This window comes from Simochromis diagramma, unplaced genomic scaffold (assembly GCF_900408965.1).
Source record: "Simochromis diagramma unplaced genomic scaffold, fSimDia1.1 OVJJ01000176.1, whole genome shotgun sequence".
NCBI classification, from domain to species: domain Eukaryota; kingdom Metazoa; phylum Chordata; class Actinopteri; order Cichliformes; family Cichlidae; genus Simochromis; species Simochromis diagramma.
In genome coordinates, this window is record NW_024386892.1 from 8,034,441 (window position 1) to 8,053,754 (window position 19,314).

The 19,314-nt window shown below is 41.6% G+C and overlaps 1 protein-coding gene across 30 annotated transcripts in view; it reads right to left on the reverse strand.

Moving 5' to 3' along the window:
- The window catches only part of ttn.2 (titin, tandem duplicate 2), a 226,054-nt gene that overhangs the window by 113,926 nt on the left and 92,814 nt on the right, over positions 1–19,314 (reverse strand). For 26 of the 30 annotated variants that reach the window (XM_040034145.1, XM_040034143.1, XM_040034160.1 and 23 more), the window contains 21 exons: positions 19,013–19,057; positions 15,619–17,262; positions 15,075–15,125; positions 13,175–13,570; positions 12,798–13,076; positions 12,192–12,461; positions 11,930–12,069; positions 11,706–11,832; positions 10,490–10,756; positions 10,094–10,360; positions 9,573–9,836; positions 8,866–9,005; positions 8,578–8,704; positions 8,214–8,480; positions 7,812–8,078; positions 7,326–7,592; positions 6,718–6,857; positions 6,478–6,604; positions 4,135–4,277; positions 1,929–2,052; positions 106–372 (listed from right to left, as the gene is read on the reverse strand). In XM_040034145.1, coding sequence (XP_039890079.1) covers positions 106–372; positions 1,929–2,052; positions 4,135–4,277; positions 6,478–6,604; positions 6,718–6,857; positions 7,326–7,592; positions 7,812–8,078; positions 8,214–8,480; positions 8,578–8,704; positions 8,866–9,005; positions 9,573–9,836; positions 10,094–10,360; positions 10,490–10,756; positions 11,706–11,832; positions 11,930–12,069; positions 12,192–12,461; positions 12,798–13,076; positions 13,175–13,570; positions 15,075–15,125; positions 15,619–17,262; positions 19,013–19,057 — 5,619 coding nt within the window. The remainder of the gene's footprint in view (positions 1–105; positions 373–1,928; positions 2,053–4,134; positions 4,278–6,477; positions 6,605–6,717; positions 6,858–7,325; positions 7,593–7,811; positions 8,079–8,213; positions 8,481–8,577; positions 8,705–8,865; positions 9,006–9,572; positions 9,837–10,093; positions 10,361–10,489; positions 10,757–11,705; positions 11,833–11,929; positions 12,070–12,191; positions 12,462–12,797; positions 13,077–13,174; positions 13,571–15,074; positions 15,126–15,618; positions 17,263–19,012; positions 19,058–19,314) is intronic. The other 4 variants (XM_040034162.1, XM_040034161.1, XM_040034151.1 and 1 more) reach the window with 2 other exon arrangements.

The window sequence follows — 19,314 nt, forward strand, 5'->3', positions numbered from 1 at the left end:
GGTTGTTTTAGGCCAATAAGGAGTGAGTCACAGTCTAATTGGGGTTCCTTTTCATGCCTAATAACTTCTAACTTAATTTTCTTCCCATTTCACATCTATACTTACGTTCAACATTGAGGAAGCACGAGGTTTTGAAGTCTTTAGCATCACAAGCATATGTTTTTGAGTCGTCCAAAGTGCAGTCGTGGATGACCAGCGCTCGCTTGCAGCCGTCAACAATCATCTCATATTTCTTTGTCTTGCGGATCTCCTGTCCATCCCTGAACCATCGCACTTCTGCATTTTCCCTGGAAACTTCACATTCAAGTGTGGCCGTGGCCTCCTCTTCCACTGTCTGGTCCTCCAGAGGCTTAGTGAACTCCACTGGTGGTTCTGGATGAACAAAGAAACAGAGAAGTCAGCAGTTTGAATTTCAGTAAAGTAGAAACTGAACACTAAAGATCAGTTTATTTTTCGTGGGATTTCATCCTGGCCAATAAAATAAGGCTGCAGTGATAGTCACATATTGTGGTTGATTTATCAGTGCAACGTTTCACCTCTTCTAGTCTTAAAATGCCCACAGAAAAATGTAAGTTAACAATGTAAAATCTCAGTAAGCTGCAGTAAGAGAGTAGCTGCGGTCCAAGCCAATTGTGTTTTTTGGCGTCAGATGGGTAAGTGCAAAATAATCTTGGGGATTTGATAATATACCTGTGCAGCCTCCACAAGTAAAGTTTATACATTCATAATGACCTTTTTAAATAACCTTTTTTTTCATATCTCACAGTATAAAGTTTTCTTTTTTCTGTGAGATATGTACCTACCCAAATTACAGACCTAAGTAAAACAATCAACAATACAAATGATAAGGACCTGTGCCAGTGAGCTGTCTGTGATCCTGAGTCATGTTTACAATCTGAATCAGAAAATTTACCATTGTGGTGGAAACTACTTGGACCATGCACTGCAAGTCCCTCCCTGAGCCTGGTTCTGCCGGAGGTTTCTTCCTGTTAAAAGGGAGTTTTTCCTTCCCACTGTCACCAAACTGCTTGCTCGTAGGATCATAGGGTCATATGATTGTTGGGTTTTTCTCTCTATATATCATTGTAGGGTCTACCCTACAATATAAAGCACCTTGAGGCGACTGTTGTTGTGATTTTGCGCTATATGAATTAAATTGAATTGAATATCTTAAGTGCATTTAACAGTATCCATCCACATTGACAAACAAACAAATTGAACTGGAAGACCAACCAACACAACCACTGTATGCTCGATTTTATAAAGACACCAAGATATATCAACTTGCAGAGTAAAATGCTGGAGATTTTCTATCAGTCAGCTGTGGCAAGTGCAGTGTTCATTGCTATTGTCTTCTAGAAGGACACTATAAAAGCTGGTGACATCAATTCAATTTAATTCAATTCCATTTTGTTTATATAGCGCCAAATCACAACAACAGTCGTCTCAAGCGGCTTAACATTGTGAGGTAAAGAGCCAACAATAATACAGAGAATCCCCAACAATCATATGACCCCTGTGAGCAAGCGCTTTGGCAACAGTGGGAAGGAAAAACTCCCTTTTAGCGACGAGGAACCAGCAGAACCAGGCTCAGGGAGGGGCGGGGCCATCTGCTGCCACCAGTTGGAGGTGAGGGGAGGGAAACAAGATAAAAGACATGCTGTGGAAGTGAGCCAGAGATTAATAATAACTCATAATTAAATCCGGAGTGGCCTATGAACACAAAAGGGATGAGAGGAGAAACAGTCAGTGCATCAATGGAAGGCACCAGCAGCCTAAGTCTATTGCAGCATAACCAGGGTGGATTCAGGGTCACCTGATCCAGTCCTGACTATAAGTTTTAAGCCTAATCTTGAAAGTAGAGAGGGTGTCTGGAATTAAGTTAACTCAGAAAGATCAAAAATCCTGAAATAGTGTTGTTGGGTTACCTTTGACAGTAAGACTGGCCTCAGTCTGGAAGTCTTTGGCTGCGAGTTTGATTTGTCCGGCTTCGTTTTGCTCGACATTGCGTAGAGTCAGGGTGTGGACTTTACCCTCCGCCTTCAACACCACCTGCAACAGAGTCGATAATCACAGGGTTTAATCTGTCCTGTATACTTCCTGTCAGGTTGATAGATTCATTCATATTTAGTATTTTCCTGCCCTGAATGTCACAACATGTCACAGGTTTTAACTTTTCTGAAGATCTTATATCAAGTTTAGAGATTCAGTTTTTGTCTGTATAAATCTTATCTCACTAAACCAACTCACTAATTTCCAATCTAATTTGGATTTTTCTGTTTTTTTCCCAGACTATGAATGAATATATGACATTAAACCTTATTGGTGCAAGGATTAGGTATTGCAGTGTCACTGAACATTGCCCGTGAGGTTCAAACCCTGGTCCTCCTCCTCATGTTAGCAAAGCAATAATTGCTAATGGTAAGACAGGTTTATATGCGATCAACAGTCTTTGTTCTTTGGAGGTTCCTTTGTTTCTCCACATCTACAGAATGTGAAGCACAGAGATTTTCTCGGTTAAGCCTGGACGGCCAAAATGAATATAGGCACCCCTCCCCCTCCACCCCTCCCCATTTTCCCAATTTAAACTACACGACCTATAACACCCAACAGCTGCTTTTACCACTGTGTCCTGCATGTGACAGAGCTGCCTCACAACACACTCACAAATGAAACGTGCAGCATTTCTTTATCAGACTAACAAAATAAGCACAACTGAAATTTATGTGACATCAAATGAACTTGGTTCGATTTTTCATTCCTAACAATGATATTTGTCAGAACCGTATAAGATGAAAGTACAATGATATTTTTCTGTGCTGTGTGCATGAAAAGACACATCAGCTGTCAACAAGTAGGCAGTACTTTTATGTGTGGAGGATAAAGTGGCCTATTAGTGTCATAGTTAAAATGCTGAAAAACACTTTTGCTGATAAGCAGAAATGTGACAGAAAAAGTAAAAACAAGACAAACTGATAATAAAGTTTATTTAGCTCTATAAAAAAAACTTTATTTGTAACATCTTCAGCTGAAAACCTGCATATTTTTTCTTCAATATAAAAGATAAGATTCGATTAATTGGGTTGTCATGTGAGGCCTGAAGCACTTTTCTATAAGAAGAAAGACAAACTGCTGCTTTTTTATCAATTTTACTTTAAACTCTTTGTGAGTTTATATCTGCCATAACGCTGTAACATGTGCTTTGACCAACTCTAAACCTAGATTTTTTTGGGGGTGTTTCTTCTTTTGGTTTTAATTTAGAGAGTTACATTTTTGCCCTTCATACTGACACTTTTATGAATCTTAACTGAACTCGAGGAAGTGCAGTTCTTCATAATCTGCTATAGGTGCAACCACATGTACCAACGACACTCTTCTGTTTGTTTGTATTTAAATGCTCTGCTGAACAAATCAGCCACTTTTGGTATTACCCAAGAAAAACACGTGCTGAGATGGAAAAGCTATTCATTGAGCCCGAGGAAACATTCAGCTTTACATTCTTCTGTGCTTCAGCTACTACTGTGGCTGAAACCTCCACCTATGCTAAACATGCAACATGCAGTGCAACCGAGAAGGAGGGAACGATTCATAAGGACCACGGCGTTCTCGGGTTACTTCAAACTTTAAACACTTGGATCTGGATATGACTCGATTTCATTTCAGGGCCTGGACTATTCACTGTTCAACTCTGAATTACAATGTGAAAACAGCAAGTGCATCAGCTCAAGCAAAACACTTATAGCAGCCCATGTGTTTTGTAGCTGTAGCTGTCATAGCTCTGCTGCCACTTGCCCTGCACCTCAGCCTCCTTCAGCTGTTAAAAATAACCCTGCAGAAACGCTTGTGGGGCAGAAAAGCCTTCCTGCCTATGTTATCTCAAAACCAGGAATCCCAAACCCACACCAGCAGAGCCTTATATGAAGCTGAAGCAGTTCACTGGACACAAAAAACGAACATTGTGTACAAATGGAAAGGGAAATTCTGGCTGTGGGACACAATCATGAGGCCTGGACTTTTGTAGTGGTTTGTAACTGAATGTTAATGGGTCTTGTGTTTCAGGAAGTGAATCTACTAGTGATCCTGTCCGCAGTAAAGAAACATTGCGTGGGCTCAGTCAGATGTGTTGAGACTTACTCTATCGCTTGGCTCCAGCTTTGTACCCCCCAGGAACCACTCGACAGCGATGCCTTCGTATGACAGCTCGCACTCAAAGGTGGCAGTCTCCCCAGCAGTCACGGTGACATCCTTCAGAGGCCTCTGGAGGCCAATCACTCGGGCTTTAGATTGGGAAGAAAACATGGTTAGCGCCCCTGACTGAAAAACAGGTCAATGAAAACCAAAAAAAGCCCAGAGAGACATGGCTAATCCTCAGTGGCTATTCCTCATGGTGTTTTGAGCTGAAGGCTGCTGGTGCAAGACCTTGGACAACTGAAACAAGCTGCCCTGAGACTTGGCATTAGGTGTCCAAGCTCATTAGCATGAATCCTACTGTCAGATGTAAACGGCAGGCAGAGCCAGTGAGAGTTGGGGTTCTACCCTTCCTCCCTGCCAATCACTGCAACCCTTCTCTAGATAAGGAATGTGGCTTCAAAAATAACTAAGGAGCCTGATAGGCTGAGAGCCCACATCTGCCAAATCCATTGAGGGAAGCCGGTCTGCTCCTGTCAATCACAAGATTGCAATTTCCCAGGAAAAGGAGAATGTGAATGTCCTCACAGGAGTTACCCAACGTCACACTACTGGGGAGTTTGGTAACACGGGACATACAGAGCTCTAGGAAGTCAGTGTGGATTAGCAAGCCACATCAATTATTTATAACAGGCTTCTTCACATGCCTGAATTAAGGCCCCTTTACAGCCTGTTGAAATACACTCTGGCAGCATGACAGCTCATGCAATCAGAAAGCTGTCAGTCTGAAGAGTTTGCAGTCTCACCATCAAAATGACTCATCTATTAAAGTTAATTCACATTTAAATCCCTACACTGTGAACAAGAATGACTGTTTATGATTGTGTAGTTGGACTGCTGAACTTTCTTTTATTTCTGAACATTTACTGATTTGATAAATCTAAAAGTGAGAGAGAAGCAAAATATGAAATAGTTTTTAATTCTAGAAACTTGTAAGCCTGCGCCATTATAGGAGCTTTCAATCAGTCGCTGAGTTATTTAAATATTGTACTGAATTAAATTCTAGTTCAGAGACAAGTTGGAACAAGATCAATCAAAATGAATCATGTGAAGGGAAATATTATTAAAACAACTGCATCACTAACTTTTAATTATTTATTGAATTATTAAAAACAACAAATTATCATCTGATCAAATAGTGCTCCTTGTGTTAATTCTATTACTGAAGAGGATCACGGGATGGGTTGATAACTCAAATCAAGAGGAGGAATTTCAGGAAATTTTAGGCTACGTTCACACTGCAGGTGAAAGCGCATCAAATCCGATTTTTCTGACCCTATGCGACCCATCTATCTGATCATGGTGTGACAGTGTGAACGGCACAAATCCGATATTTTCAAATCCGATCTGGGTCACTTTCGTATGTGGTGCTGAATCCGATACATATCCGATGTTTTAGAAAGCGACTGCTGTTTGATGGTCATGTCGCATTAAATCCGTCTTTTACGTCACTGACACAAGACAGACGCCAATTATCAGCGCCGGAGAAGACATCGCGAACGCTTCCTGGCCATCCAGTGTAGATGTCAGTGAAACTGTTGGGAAGACAACATGAACATTTTATTTGTCTGTATAATCTGCAGATTCTGACAGAAATCTGCAGCTATCCTTTGAAGCACCGCTCCTCTAAAACAGCAATAAGGATCATTATTAGGTTATTTACATTATTATGTAAATAACAAAATAACTTAAAGCAAAAACTGGGAAACGTAAAGTCTGAAGTCTTTACATTAAGGGCGACCGTGGCTCAGGGGGTTGGGAAGCGCATCTGTAACCGGAAGGTCGCCGGTTCGATCCCTGGGCTCTCTGTCCTGGTCGTTGTGTCCTTGGGCAAGACACTTCACCTACCAGAGGGGCCGATGGCGCGATATGGCAGCCTCGCTTCTGTCAGTCTGCCCCAGGGCAGCTGTGGCTACAACTGTAGCTGCCTCCACCAGTGTGTGAATGTGAGAGTGAATGAATAGTGGAATTGTAAAGCGCTTTGGGTGCCTTGAAAAGCACTATATCAATCCAATCCATTATTATTATCAGTCAAACAATAGTTTGCTCTGGGTCTAAACAGAGCGCGTTGTGTGTGACGTCTTCTTTTGCGCATGCGGGCCGCTTTGAGCGTTCACACTAGAGCGCGTTTGCTGTCGCATTTTATTTGTAGTGTGAACAAGCAGACAAAAAAATCGGAATTGAGCATCAAGACCTGCAGTGTGAACGTAGCCTTAGTTTCATACTAGCAAATGTTATCACAGACATTTCAAAAATCACTGTGATTGACTTCAGACTTGTTTCAGTCACCTTTGACCCTGAGCTGAGCTGAGGATTTGGCATTCGCTGCTGCAAAGTCAACACTTCCAGCCATGTCCATTTTGCAGTTATAGAGGATCAATAAGTGCCGGGTTCCTTCCTCCTTGATCTCCACATTCTGAGAACAAACAATGTGCAAACCAACAAGAGATGAATGTGCCAATTCAAAACATTTTCATGGAATTTCCAACAAATGTGTTGAAATTATATTTTATAGGTGTAAAATCTTACAGCAGACGGATGAAGTGTCTCGCCCTTCAGTTTCCAGGTGGCATGAAGGTCCTCCTCAGAAATCTCTGTCTCAAACTTCGCCGTCTCGGTCTCTGTAACTTCCACGCTGTACAGTGGGCGGACGACCTTGATGTCACGTTCTGTAAAGTTTGTTAAAATATGTTAGCGAAACTTACAAGTGAAGGGAAGCGAACGGAAACGTATTAGACGACATCTGTGAAAAGAGTTTCACATTGTCAGATACAGTGTAACAGATGAACTAAACATAGGACAAGACGGGAGAGTTAAAATCAGAAGACAAGCTTACAATTTGTGTAAAAAAAGTTGAGGAACGCTTGAGAATAATTAACCCCATAAAACATTTCAAAGTATATCCACATCTACATATCTACAGATCCATAATACCATGCACTGTAAGATGTGCAAGGTTGAATTATTCTCAAGTATTATAATGATAACTTTTACAAGCATTTAGAAATAAAGTGGAAGCTGCAGTAGTGCAGGACAAATGGAGATAACAGGAGGCGGGGTTTGGTGAATGCTGGTGGGCGGGGCCTGTCTCTGCAGTCCCGGTGGAGTCTGAGGGGCTGGATCACCACAGGTATTACCTTCGATGTTAAGGTCAGCGGTAGTTTTGTCAGTTCCACAGTCGCAGCTGTAAGCGCCTATGTTGCTCTTTGCTGCCTTCTTGATGACCAACATATGTTTCTTGCCATCAGATTTGAAGGAAATGTTCTTGGAGGGAAAGATTTCTTCGCCATCTTTGAACCATTTGACCTCAGCAGCGGCCTTACTCAACTCGCAGGACAAAATCACCTCATCTTTCTCAACAGCGGTGTAATTCTGGAGCTTCACTGTGAAGTACAGGTCGCCCTCTGTGGGCAGACACCAGGATTATATCAGCTGAAAACATTCACTGGCTAAAGTCATGGCAAGTGCAGCGTATACATTCACCCAAAAATGTCACACGTTAATTCCATTTTAATACAGTAAGGGGAAGATGTAGTTTTTTCATGGTAACAAGTACACGAGTCCTGCACTCAGTACATTCTTTATGGAAATCTGGATGCATCCCTCTGCGGTACGATACTAACCCAGAACGGTGAGCATGGCCTCTGAAGTCTTGGCCATCGCCTCCACTTTGATCATAGACGTGTCATCAATTGTGACCTCCTTGAAGGCCAGCGTGTGCACTTTTCCTTCCTCGGACATGTGCACCACTTTGCTGGGGTGCAAACGGACGTCATTTTTGTACCAGACGACTGGGATTTTTTCATGAGAGAGTTCGACGCTGAACTCTGCAGTTTCACGTTCCTTTACGGTCACATCTCTTATTGGCTTGATAAATGCAAGGCGAATACCTGACAAGAAATGTGGCGTTTGTCGTTAAAAGGCTTTTGGCATACAAAGTTTAGCGAGCACGCAAAAGAAGAATTCAGTCACGTACCCAAACAAATCTTCTCCTAAAAACACTAAAGAGATCCAACTTTGTTTACCTTTGATAATCAACTTTCCGGATGTCCTCTTATCTTCAGCCTCGAACATGTATTTACCTTCATCTTCATATCTGGCAGATTTTACAAAAAGACTGTGTCTCTTTCCTTCTACGTGGAGTTCAAACTTGTCATCTGTTGACAACTCTTGAGATCCCTTCAGCCAACGGTAGCTTTTGGGCTCCCGGGAAATTTCTAGTTCAAATTTTGCTTCATCCTTTTCATACACATGTACATCAGCCAGAGGTGTAATGAATGACACTGGGACCTCTGTTGATTCAGACAGATAGTTAATAAAAAAATCAAAATATCTGAGTGGGCAGAGACTTTCCACGCTGACTCAAAAAAAGGAAGGTGGAAAGCTCACCCTTCACTTTCAGGTTAGCAGAACATTTGGCATTAGCAGCAGTGAACATGACCTCGCCAGTCTGAGGTACTCTGCAGTTGTACAAGACCAGAGTATGTTTGGCACCGTCCTCCACGATTTCAACATCCTGCAGATGGCCAACAAACGTTTTCAGCAAAATTGTGAGAGTGAAAGAAACGTGATGAGGACACAACTACGGTTTATCTCTACTAGCGTATCGACATCCAGATTTAAGTAAAAGAATGAAACCACAGATAAATGAATATCTGCTGAGATGCAGTGACATACAGTGGATGGACTGAGGAGTTCCCCATTCAGTTTCCACTGGCCATGGACATCGTCTTCACTGAGCTCAACCTCAAATCGAGCTGTCTCTCCGTCAAACACCTCAGCGCCATACATCGGCCGAACCACCTTTATGTGACGAGCTGACGTTTTGAAGAGGGGACAAAGAAATCAACGGCATAAACATATAAACATATACAAACATGTACACACAATGTACACACAAAAACAAGTCAACATCAGACAGACACACATACAGAAACCAGTGCCTCGTGGTCCCGGTAATAAAATGTTGTGATGATTTGATCCAGTTTGAAACTGTGTGATTACTAAAGTGACAAAGTGCTTCAAAAGACAATAAGTGATGTGTTTTGAAAAGGAAATCTCATAACCAAAAGTCAGCGACATGACAACGACACCACAGGACTGACACATAGATTCGAATACAGTTTAGCTTCTGGAGTCACGTTTTTGGAAACTTTAAATCTTTTAGTTTTTAGTCTTCCAGTTTCTGCTGTTAATGGAGAGAGACGGAAAAAAAACAGTAAACGCTGATTGGAAAGTGAAATGCTTCAAGTAAAAAAATGCAAAAAAGAGTGAGCGATAGGACGCGATGCACGGGCTGTGCAAGTGAAGACGAGTATCAAGAAGGGAAGGAAGCTGCCTCAAAATGACCAAATATCAAAATCAAGAGATTTCTGGGTCTTTACCTTCAATGTGAAGAGTCGCTGTCGTCTTGTCTGTTCCACAGTCACATAGGTACTGTCCTTTGTCTTTGTCCCCAACTCTCTTGATTATGAGGATTCTGCGTTTGCCTTCAGCTTTAATGTTCACCGTCTTAGAAGCTTTGATCTCGGCCTCATTGTGGTACCACATGACATCGACATCTTTGCTGAGCTCACAATCTAGAACCACCTCATCTTTCTCCACTGCAGTGTAGTCCTGCAGCTTAACTGTGAAGTACGGATCTCCCTCTAGAATGGGAATATTTTGGGGTAATTCCACAATACACCACAAATATACAGTGCACAAAACACGACAGTGAAGACACACGAGAAACACAAATGAAAACCACAAAAAATGATTTCGTAGATATATCACAGAGACAAGGATACAGTACTTTTGTAGACCGAGACAGACACAACAATGGACAAAGTGTACACAAAGCTGTGGGAAGGATGACACACTTGACAATGAGGACAGAAAGGACAGGTCGTTATTCTTGGATTACCTATAACTGTCAGGTTGGCCATGGAAAGAATTCCTTTGGCCTCAGCCTTAATTTGGCAGATATCATCTAGAGTCACTTCTCTCATTTCTAGTGCGTGCTTCTTTCCATCCACATGAATGACAACAGTTCTGCTCGGATGAATTTTGTTGTCGTTCTTGTACCAGGTGATGGGGATGTTCTCGTGAGAAAGCTCCAGCTCAAAGCGAGCTGTTTTGCCTTCCTTTACAGTTTGATCCTTTATTGGTGAGATAAATTTCAGCCTGATACCTACAATTGCATTAATAAAACACGGTCATATGAGTTAGCTCACATGATGGTGGGGTAACCAAGACAATGAATGCAGTGAAAACAATCGTGTTCTGGCCTTTTTTCCAGTAAACGTGGCCCATTACTTACCCTCCACTGTGAGTCTAGCTTTTGAGGTTTTGCCTAAAACTTCAATCATGTATTCGTCCTCGTCATCAAACTCACAGCAGTTTATAATCAGCATGTGCTTCTTTCCGTCGTCGATGATGTCATATTTTTGGTCTTGGGTGATGATGTCAGCCCCTTTATACCACATGACTTTAAAAACATCTTTTGTGATGGTGCATTCAAACTTAGCTTGTTTCTTTTCTGGCACAGAAACATCCTTCAGCGGGACAACAAAGTCCATTTCGACTTCTGAGATAAAAAGCGACATAGGCACAATATGTCAACAACAGAACACAACAACAGGACTGGAGTCTACAGCCTGAGGTCGCTGTACCTTCTGTATCTCTTTAAATGTCCCTCTAGCTGTATAATTACCCCGAATCAGGAAGCACGTAGTATCAGGGACTATTAAAACACTAAGTTACTTCTTGCTATTGACTAAACTGAAGATCACTCCAAAGTGCTTAAAATGGTCAGTAAGACAACAAAGGTGCTGTTGCCAGCTCACAGTGTTCTTCCCATCTTGAACTACATCAGTCCTCTTTCTCACAAGGTGTTGAAGGACCTCCTATATTGAAGTTATTATTAAGGAACACCATATTGTTAGTAACAAGAATTCAAAATATTCACATTCAAGTTTTGCCACGGGGTAGAAAAAACATCTTCTGAACATAGTTCCCAGAGAAGGCAAATAAGAGGTGTCTTCTGTCCACTTCTTAAAGTCCGCACTCCAGCAGATGTTTGCCGGGTAAAATCAACGATTTGTTGCAGAACTCCACTGCTGTTGCTAAAACCAAGTCCCTTTCAAATTGAGTCCCGTAACACATTCACTAACATGTGCTAACTAATAAACTGTCCACGTCCACAGATTTAACATAGAACATTTAACCACAAAAGATACAAATAAACTTTAGAGGGAGACAAAATCTGACACATTTATACTTTATATTTTCCAGTGAACAGACTTTACAACAACAACAGATACAGCACACCAATTCAACCAGTGAAAATAGCTAAGATCCCACACCAACCGTATATAGTGGCACAAATGATCAAGTTGACTTGTCAATCCTTTTCAGTAAAGGTGTAAGGTCCACTCTCACAGGACGCCTCGGTTAAGACCTCACACCTTTATTTTTACAGGACACTTTTACAGCACACAGAATTTGCAGTTCTTGGTGACAGGAGTTCCCCTTACCTTTGACATTAAGCATGGCGCTGGTTATGGCGTTCAGAGCCGTGTAGGTCACTTCTCCCGCCTGGTCCAGCTGGCAGTTTTTTAGCTTGAGTCTACGCACTGTACCCTCCATTTGGATGTCGCATGTCTAGTGAAAACATTACAATATACTCACGAATAAAGAGTGAACATACAAATTAAAGACAACATGTGCAGCAATATAAGACAAGCCCTTTGTGCCTTACCGGGGATCTGGTCAAAACCTCTCCTTTGAGCTTCCATTCCCCAGGAATGTCGTCCTCAGAAATCTCAGTCTCAAACATGGCATCTTCCTTCTCAACCACCTCGACGCTGACCAAAGGCTTTAGGATCTCAGCCTCCCGCTCTGTGAACACATTATTAGAAATTAGTACTCAATATTAAATCTCATGCATCAGCAACAGAAAACTATTGCAATGATTTAAATGATTACAGTTACTATGGATATAAGTAAGTAAATGGAGGAACCTCCAAGTGTTAGCTTGGCAGTGTAGATGCGTCCTTCCACCTCTAGCGCATATTCTGCTACGTCATCAGGCTGGCAGTTCTTAATGACGAGCGTCAGCTCCTTTCCTTCCTTCTTGATCTCAATCTTGTCAGATGGCTGGACTTCATTCTCTCCTTTGAGCCACTTCCAGTTGGGAGTTTCCTTGAAAAGCTCGCATTTAAATGTTGCAGCAGCCTTTGGTTTTACATGCTGATCTCTCAGTGGTTTCACTATCCAGTCTTTGACAATTTCTGTTGAATTTTGAGAGTCAATGACAATCATATGTTTCAGAATTTGCACAAATAAAACATTGCATGACAAAATCAGCTCAGTCTTAACGTGGTTTAAATTTTAAGTGATACTCAGTTTGAAAATTCCAAGGATCTCTATTTAATGTCCAAGCTGTGGAAATAAATCACATTTAGCTGCATGACACTTTGCGGCAATCTTTTTCAATAGGATATAAAGATGCATAATAATGTTATGATATTTATGTTTGTTTAGGCAAACTACAAACAAGCCACAAAATTTGATAAAAATGTGTACTGAGACATGTAGGAGCGTGCAGCACGTCTCATTCTGCTTACCAATCACTTTGACATTTGTTGTAGTCTTAACGTCTTCCTGTCCAGCCACTTCACACGAGAAAACACCGGCGTCCTCCTCCGTGGAGTTCTGGATGGTCACCGCGTGCTGCATACCAATGATATTGATCTGAATCTTGCCCTCCTTTTTCTTGAGGACCTCACCATTCTTCTTCCATATCACATCCCTCTCTTTGTTCAGCTCGCAGGTCATATACAGAGGCTGACCCTTGATTGCTGATGTCTCCTCTCCCAGTTCTTTGATCCATTTCACAGGTAGCTCTTTAACATGACAAAATAGCAGAGACATCACACATTATTTGAGGGGATTCCAATGGTTACATTTTGTGCATCTCAGGACTGCCAAAACATTATTATACCTTCAACGATAAGCTTGGCGGTGCAAGATATCTCTTTGCCAGCGTTCTTGGCCACGCACGTATATTCCCCAGTGTCAGACAGCTGGACATCAATGATGTTCAATTTGCGATCTTTGCCATCCGAAGTGAACTTGTGCTTGGGGCTCTCACGGAGATTGCTATCATCTTTCATCCAAGAAGTAACAGCAGTGGAAGGTGAGACCTCACATTCAAAGACAGCAGATGAGCCGATAGACTCGGCTTCCTGCAGAACAATGTTCTGAAGTTTTTTGATAAACTTCAGCGGGACAGCTTTGAGCTTGAACCCTGCAAAAGGTTCCTCTGGTGGTGGTGGTCCTTTCCCACCAGGCCTCAGCCCCCGACCCCTGCCCTCTCCAGGAGATGGGGTCTGCTTAGCTGAATAAAGAAATTGAAGACCATCAATTCACATTTCATTTGAAAAAAGAATGGCATGCTCACGTCATCATATCTGTATCTGCATACTGCATCAGTAAAGTATTCACAGCGCTTTACTTGTCCCACATTTTGTGATGTTACAGCAAAATGGATTCATTTTTTTTCACCTCAAGGTTTGACACAGAATAACCCACAAAACTGGCAAACTGACAAAAGCTAGAAACTTTTCTCAAGTTTCTTAAAAAACAATTTACATCAAAGTATTAATGCTCAATACTTTGTTGAAGCACCTTTAACAGCAAATACAGGCTCAAGGTTTTTTGAGTATGATGCTACAAGCTTGGTACACTGATTTTTGGGCAGTTTCTCCCATTCTTCAGGTTACTTGGGTGGTTCACAGCCATTTTCAGATCTCTCCAGGTGTGTTGTCCTGTTGGAACATGAACCTTTGCTGCAGAGGTCCGGAGCGCTCTGCAGCAAACTGTCATCAAGGATGTCTCTGTACTGTCTTTCCTGACTAGGCTCCTGCTGCTGAAAAACATCCCCCAGCATGATGCTACCACCACCATGCTTTACTGTAGTGATGGCATTGGCTAGGTGATGAGGGATACCTAGCTTCCTCTAGACATGACACTTGGCATTCAGGCCAAAGAGTTTAAAGTCTGGTTCACCAGACCAGAGAATTTTGTTTCTCGTGGTCTGACAGCACTTCAGGTGGCTTTTAGCAAACTCCAGGTGGGCTGTCATGTGCTACCATCTATCATGCAGGCCCAGTTGTTCTTCTGGAAGTGGTAAGAAACATCTGGGAGGTGGTCAGGATGCACCTAAGCTCAAGTCTGAGTGCCATGGCAAAGGCTCTGAATACTTATGTACATGTTTTTGTTTTTCAATCTGAATCACATAGGAATAATTCAAAGCAACCTTTTTTACTTTGTCACTATTGGGTACTATGTGTCAAATTTTGAGGTAACAAATTAATTTAATTTATTTTGACAAAGGCAAAACAAAAGCATAAAGACATTCTTCTCAAAGAAAACACTGAAAATGTAACAGTGCATTTAGCAGGGCTAAATACCGATTATTTATGCACAACTCATTAAGTTTAGCTTCACGAATTGAGTCAATTTCTCTTTCAAAAAGCTTGCTGTGCATACAGATGTCTAAAATTACACATAAGGTCTCACGTGCTCACTTACCAAACCTTAACTTTGAGTGCTTGAATAGCCTGATGCACACAGATCATGTTGCATGTCCACGTGAGGTTTTGAGACAAATTGCAGGCTGCCAGCAGTGTTTCGATGTCCCAGTGTAAAGCTGGGACATTTGGGCTTTGTCATTAAAGTGTATGGGTTCAGATTTTTAAGTGAACAATGAATTTAATCCATTTTTGAATAATGCTGTCATGTGACAAATTGTGAACAAATGAAGCGCTGTGAATCCTTTCTGGATAAACGGTAACATTGGTTTTGCTGGAACATCATTGTTTTATCAAGGTAAAACTTACGTTTCAGCCCTCTACCTCTACCTCTTCCTGCTTCCTCTGTTGGTTGTCCCTCTGTTCAGAAAGAATATCAATTATTTTATGCTCACAGGCTAATCATACATATCATGCTAAACATGCCAGGGTAAGGAAATCCAGTGTAGTGAATGGACTGGGGATTATGAAATGGTTCTGATAGTAAGTTTATGAAGTATTGACACTCACATGGGGGTCGACAAAAACACGATGAGGAAGACAATACATTAAAATTAAAATAAATGGAAGAACAAAGACGAATGCAATGAGTGGGGACAATACATAATGGAGAATGGTCAAATAGCAGAAACATAAACGACATAACAAAAATGAAACAAAGCGGTAAACGTGACCGGCAGTCGGACACAGAATGATTACACAAGTCTAAGGAAAAGATGAAGAAATCGCATCACACTTAAAATACGATGGAGGGAAAATGAGGTTATGGAAGCGAAGATGAGTGGATATTATTGATGGCAGGGAGGCAGGGTTTTTTCTTTTTTGGTTGTCACCGAAGATGCCACCATCTCACCTCTCCTGGCCACCCCTGGAACCTTCACAGCACCTTCCTCTGCTTCACCTTCCCAGTCCTCTAGCTCGTAACTCTCCTCTGGAACCAGCTCCCAGCCCCATGCCTCCTCTCCCTCTGGCACAGCCTCATTCTCAGCTTCAAACTCCTCTTCAAATACTTCCTCCTCTGCCTGAGTGGCAACCTTCTTCATCTCCACGGCTCCAGGAGAGACTTCCTTTACCAAGGGAACCTTTCCTTCATCAGGCTTTACCGGTTCCTTAACCTTGGCTTCCTCTTGCAAAGGCTTCTTTGGGACTTTTTTTAGAATCACATCCTCAATAGATTCTTTGGGTGAAACAGTTTTAGGAAGCTTTTTGAGTTTGTCGAGACTTGGCCTTCTCTCAGCTGCAACTGTCTCTGCTTCTTTAAGTTTCTCAACTTTCGGGGATGGAGTCTTTTTGAGCTCTACCTTCTTGAGCTGCTCTACAGGTTTTAGAGATACTTCCTCTTTTTCCTTTGATAACACTTTTTTCTTCACTTGCAGAGGTTTTTTCTCCTCGAGAACCTTTTCAGGTTTCTCAGCGGGGGCTGGAACAGGAAGTATGGTCTTTTCCAAGGGAGGTACATCTACCTTCTCCGGTTTCACCGGCTTCTTCTCTGGAGCTTCTGGGATCTCAGGTTTCTTTGGTTTAGCCTGTTGTTTCCGTTCTTCAGGGGTCTCAGCTGGACTTATGTGACGTTTTGGCAGATCATCAGTTGGCCTCCTTTCTTTCTCCTCTGCGGGTTTCTTCTCAGGCTCTGTAGCCTGTTTGGCCAGCCTGTCAAAGGGCTTCAACTTGACTGTTTCTATCTCTGGTTCCACTGTTGGAATCTTCTTCACCTTTTTTGGCCTTTTGTCCTCTTCAGGCTCCTTCTCTGGAGATTTCTTTTGGTCTCCTGGTTTTGGCACCTTGGCTGGTGGCTCTTTTACTTCAACAGGTTCTTTCTCAGATTGCTTTGGAGGTTCTGTGGTTTCCACCTGTCTGGGAAGCCTTTCCCCCTTCTGAAAAGGTGACGTGTCCTTCTCTGGCCTCTCCTTCTTGTCTTTCTCTGGATCCTCTGCTGGTTTAAGAGGCTTCTCGAAGGGTTTCAGTTTGACTACTTCTGGTTCCACTTCATCCAAAGGCAATTTTTTAACTTTCTTTAGAGCTGTACTGGGTGGGGCACTTTCCTCCTCCTTAGGTGTCTTGGGAGTTTTCTTCAGAGAAATGGTATCTTTGGGTTTCTCATCTTTTGGGCCAGGCTTCTGCCGGGTCCACGCATCTTTAGGAGTCTCTTTCTGTTCCTTTTCTTCTTTAGGTTGAATAACTTTTGGCTTTTTCACCACATCTGCTTTCTCTTTTAGCTTCTTCTCCTCCTCATATCTCGTGGTGACAAACATAATCTCAGCAGCTTCTTCTTTATGTACCATCTCCTCAACATTAACAACTGTGGTCTTGGTGACCAGAGGTAATTCCTCTTGTTCAGGCTCTTTGTGTGGAACTGATGGGATCTTCTTCAATATGATAATCTCTTGTTCTTCTTCCACCTCTCTCATGACCCTGGTTGTCTTTCTCAACGTGGGCATCTCAAACGTCACATCCTCTTCCAATTTGACCTTTTGACCTTTTTTGTGTAGAACTGTTTCTGAGGCATCAAACGTTTCATATTACTTGGTTAAACATCGGCTGTATGTATAATACAGTTTAGTGTCAGTAAACTAAACTCATATCACAATTTGTACAAACAAAGAAAATAGCAACTCGTGAAAAAGAGTATAAATAAATAAATATTAATATACAAGGGATAAAAATGTAATCAGGGATTTTAGGAAGATAACTTTGAATGATTTAAGAACAACAAACAAAAGAGACATAAAAGATGACAGGGACATTTCCAGTTTCTCCAACAAAGGACAGAAAGTTTAATGGTGCATTTAGTAGAGCTAATAGGAAATTTGCAAATTAGTGATCAGCTTAATTAAAAAAAAACAGTGTTGGACTGATGACTGAAAAGTTACAGATATAGGAGGTATACATGCATGGTTATATACGTGCATTTGGAGACAGGTTTCAAAACAGGCTACAAATGCTAACTTTTGAGACCTCATGCGAGCATGCTTCAATCCACAAATACAAAGCAATTTGACCACACCGCAAACTATTTTACAAATGCCTGTACCCAAACCTGAATAAATACTGATCATTTACGCACAGGTGATTACGTTTTGCTTCACAAATTGGATCATTTTCTCTTTCAAAAGCTCTCTGTGCACACAAACATCTAAAACTACACATATCCTCTCACTTGCGCACTTACCAAACCTTAAATTTGAGTGCATGAATCGCCTGATACGCAAAGATCATGTTGCATGCCCACGTGAGGTTTTGAGACAAATTTCAGGCTGCCAGCTTCTCACAGATCGTTCAGATGTCCCAGTGCAAAACTGGGACGTCTGGGTTTCCTCTGTATTACTTGAAGTGGGTGTTTCTTTTCTAAATAAACAGAACAACTCATCACCAATTACAGACACAACGCAGTAACCTATAAAAGGTAATATATCCCTTAAATAAGCTGCTGCTACATCCTGAAAGGTTAAGAATTAGTCATTAAGCTAACATTAATGTTAGCCTACTGTTATTAGAGAATGGTAGGATTAACATGAAAGTGTTATTACCTGGATTATATGAATATTCAAAATATACAGAGATTATTTAGCACATACTCACTCCAGAGAATGATCCACAGTGATGTACAACCATGATGTCCCCCCATCTGCAGCTGAGCACTGAATGAGTCTTCCCAGCAGATTGTCCAGCATGTAGCAGCAGCTTATTTAAACTATTAATATTTACAGGCTACGCTGTGTTATCTGTAATCTATGTTTGCTAGCAGAGGGGTGACAAGTTGTTCTGTTTATTTAGAAGAACAATGACCACTTCATTTGAAAAAAAAGAACAAAAAGGACTATAGAGGATGTCCCTGTTTTACACCAGCATGTTGACGGCGCTTGTGTTTGTGGATCCATGTGAAGCTGGCAGCCCACAGAGGCATGCGGCGTGATCTGTGCATATCAGGCGATTCGTGCACTCCTATTTAAGGTTTTGTACGAGTGGGAGCTTTATGAAAGACAAACGTATCCAATTTATGAAGCTGAACTTAATAAACTGCATGCAGATCATTACATTTATCCAGGCTTGTGTATTTGAATTTGTGTTTTTGATGTGTGTTCAAATTGTTTTGTACGTGTGTGGACTGAAGCACACGCTTGTTACACACAAATAATTGTACACATTTATACATTTAAGTGTAAGCTTGTGGATCACACCATTTGTAACCCTTTTGAGACATGTTTACTCCATACATGCTAGTAGCTCTATACTGAGTGTACTCCTACCTTTCTTGACTCCTCCTGGTGCTTGGACTGGCCCCTTGGATTCATCTAATATAAAAACATAGTTCAAAAAGTTGTAACTTAATGTGGAGGAGACACAAACACAGATGTGACTCACATACAGAGCAAAGAAGTTCACTGTGCTATCATTTAGATGAAGAGCAACAGAAAAGAAATAACACCGTAAGTAAACACAAAGAATGAAATGAAGTTAGGCTGAGTACAAGGACACAGTAGCTTATGTTGAATTCAATCACCAACAGACACAAACACTGCAACAACAGACAGAGAGGCTTTACTTTGGC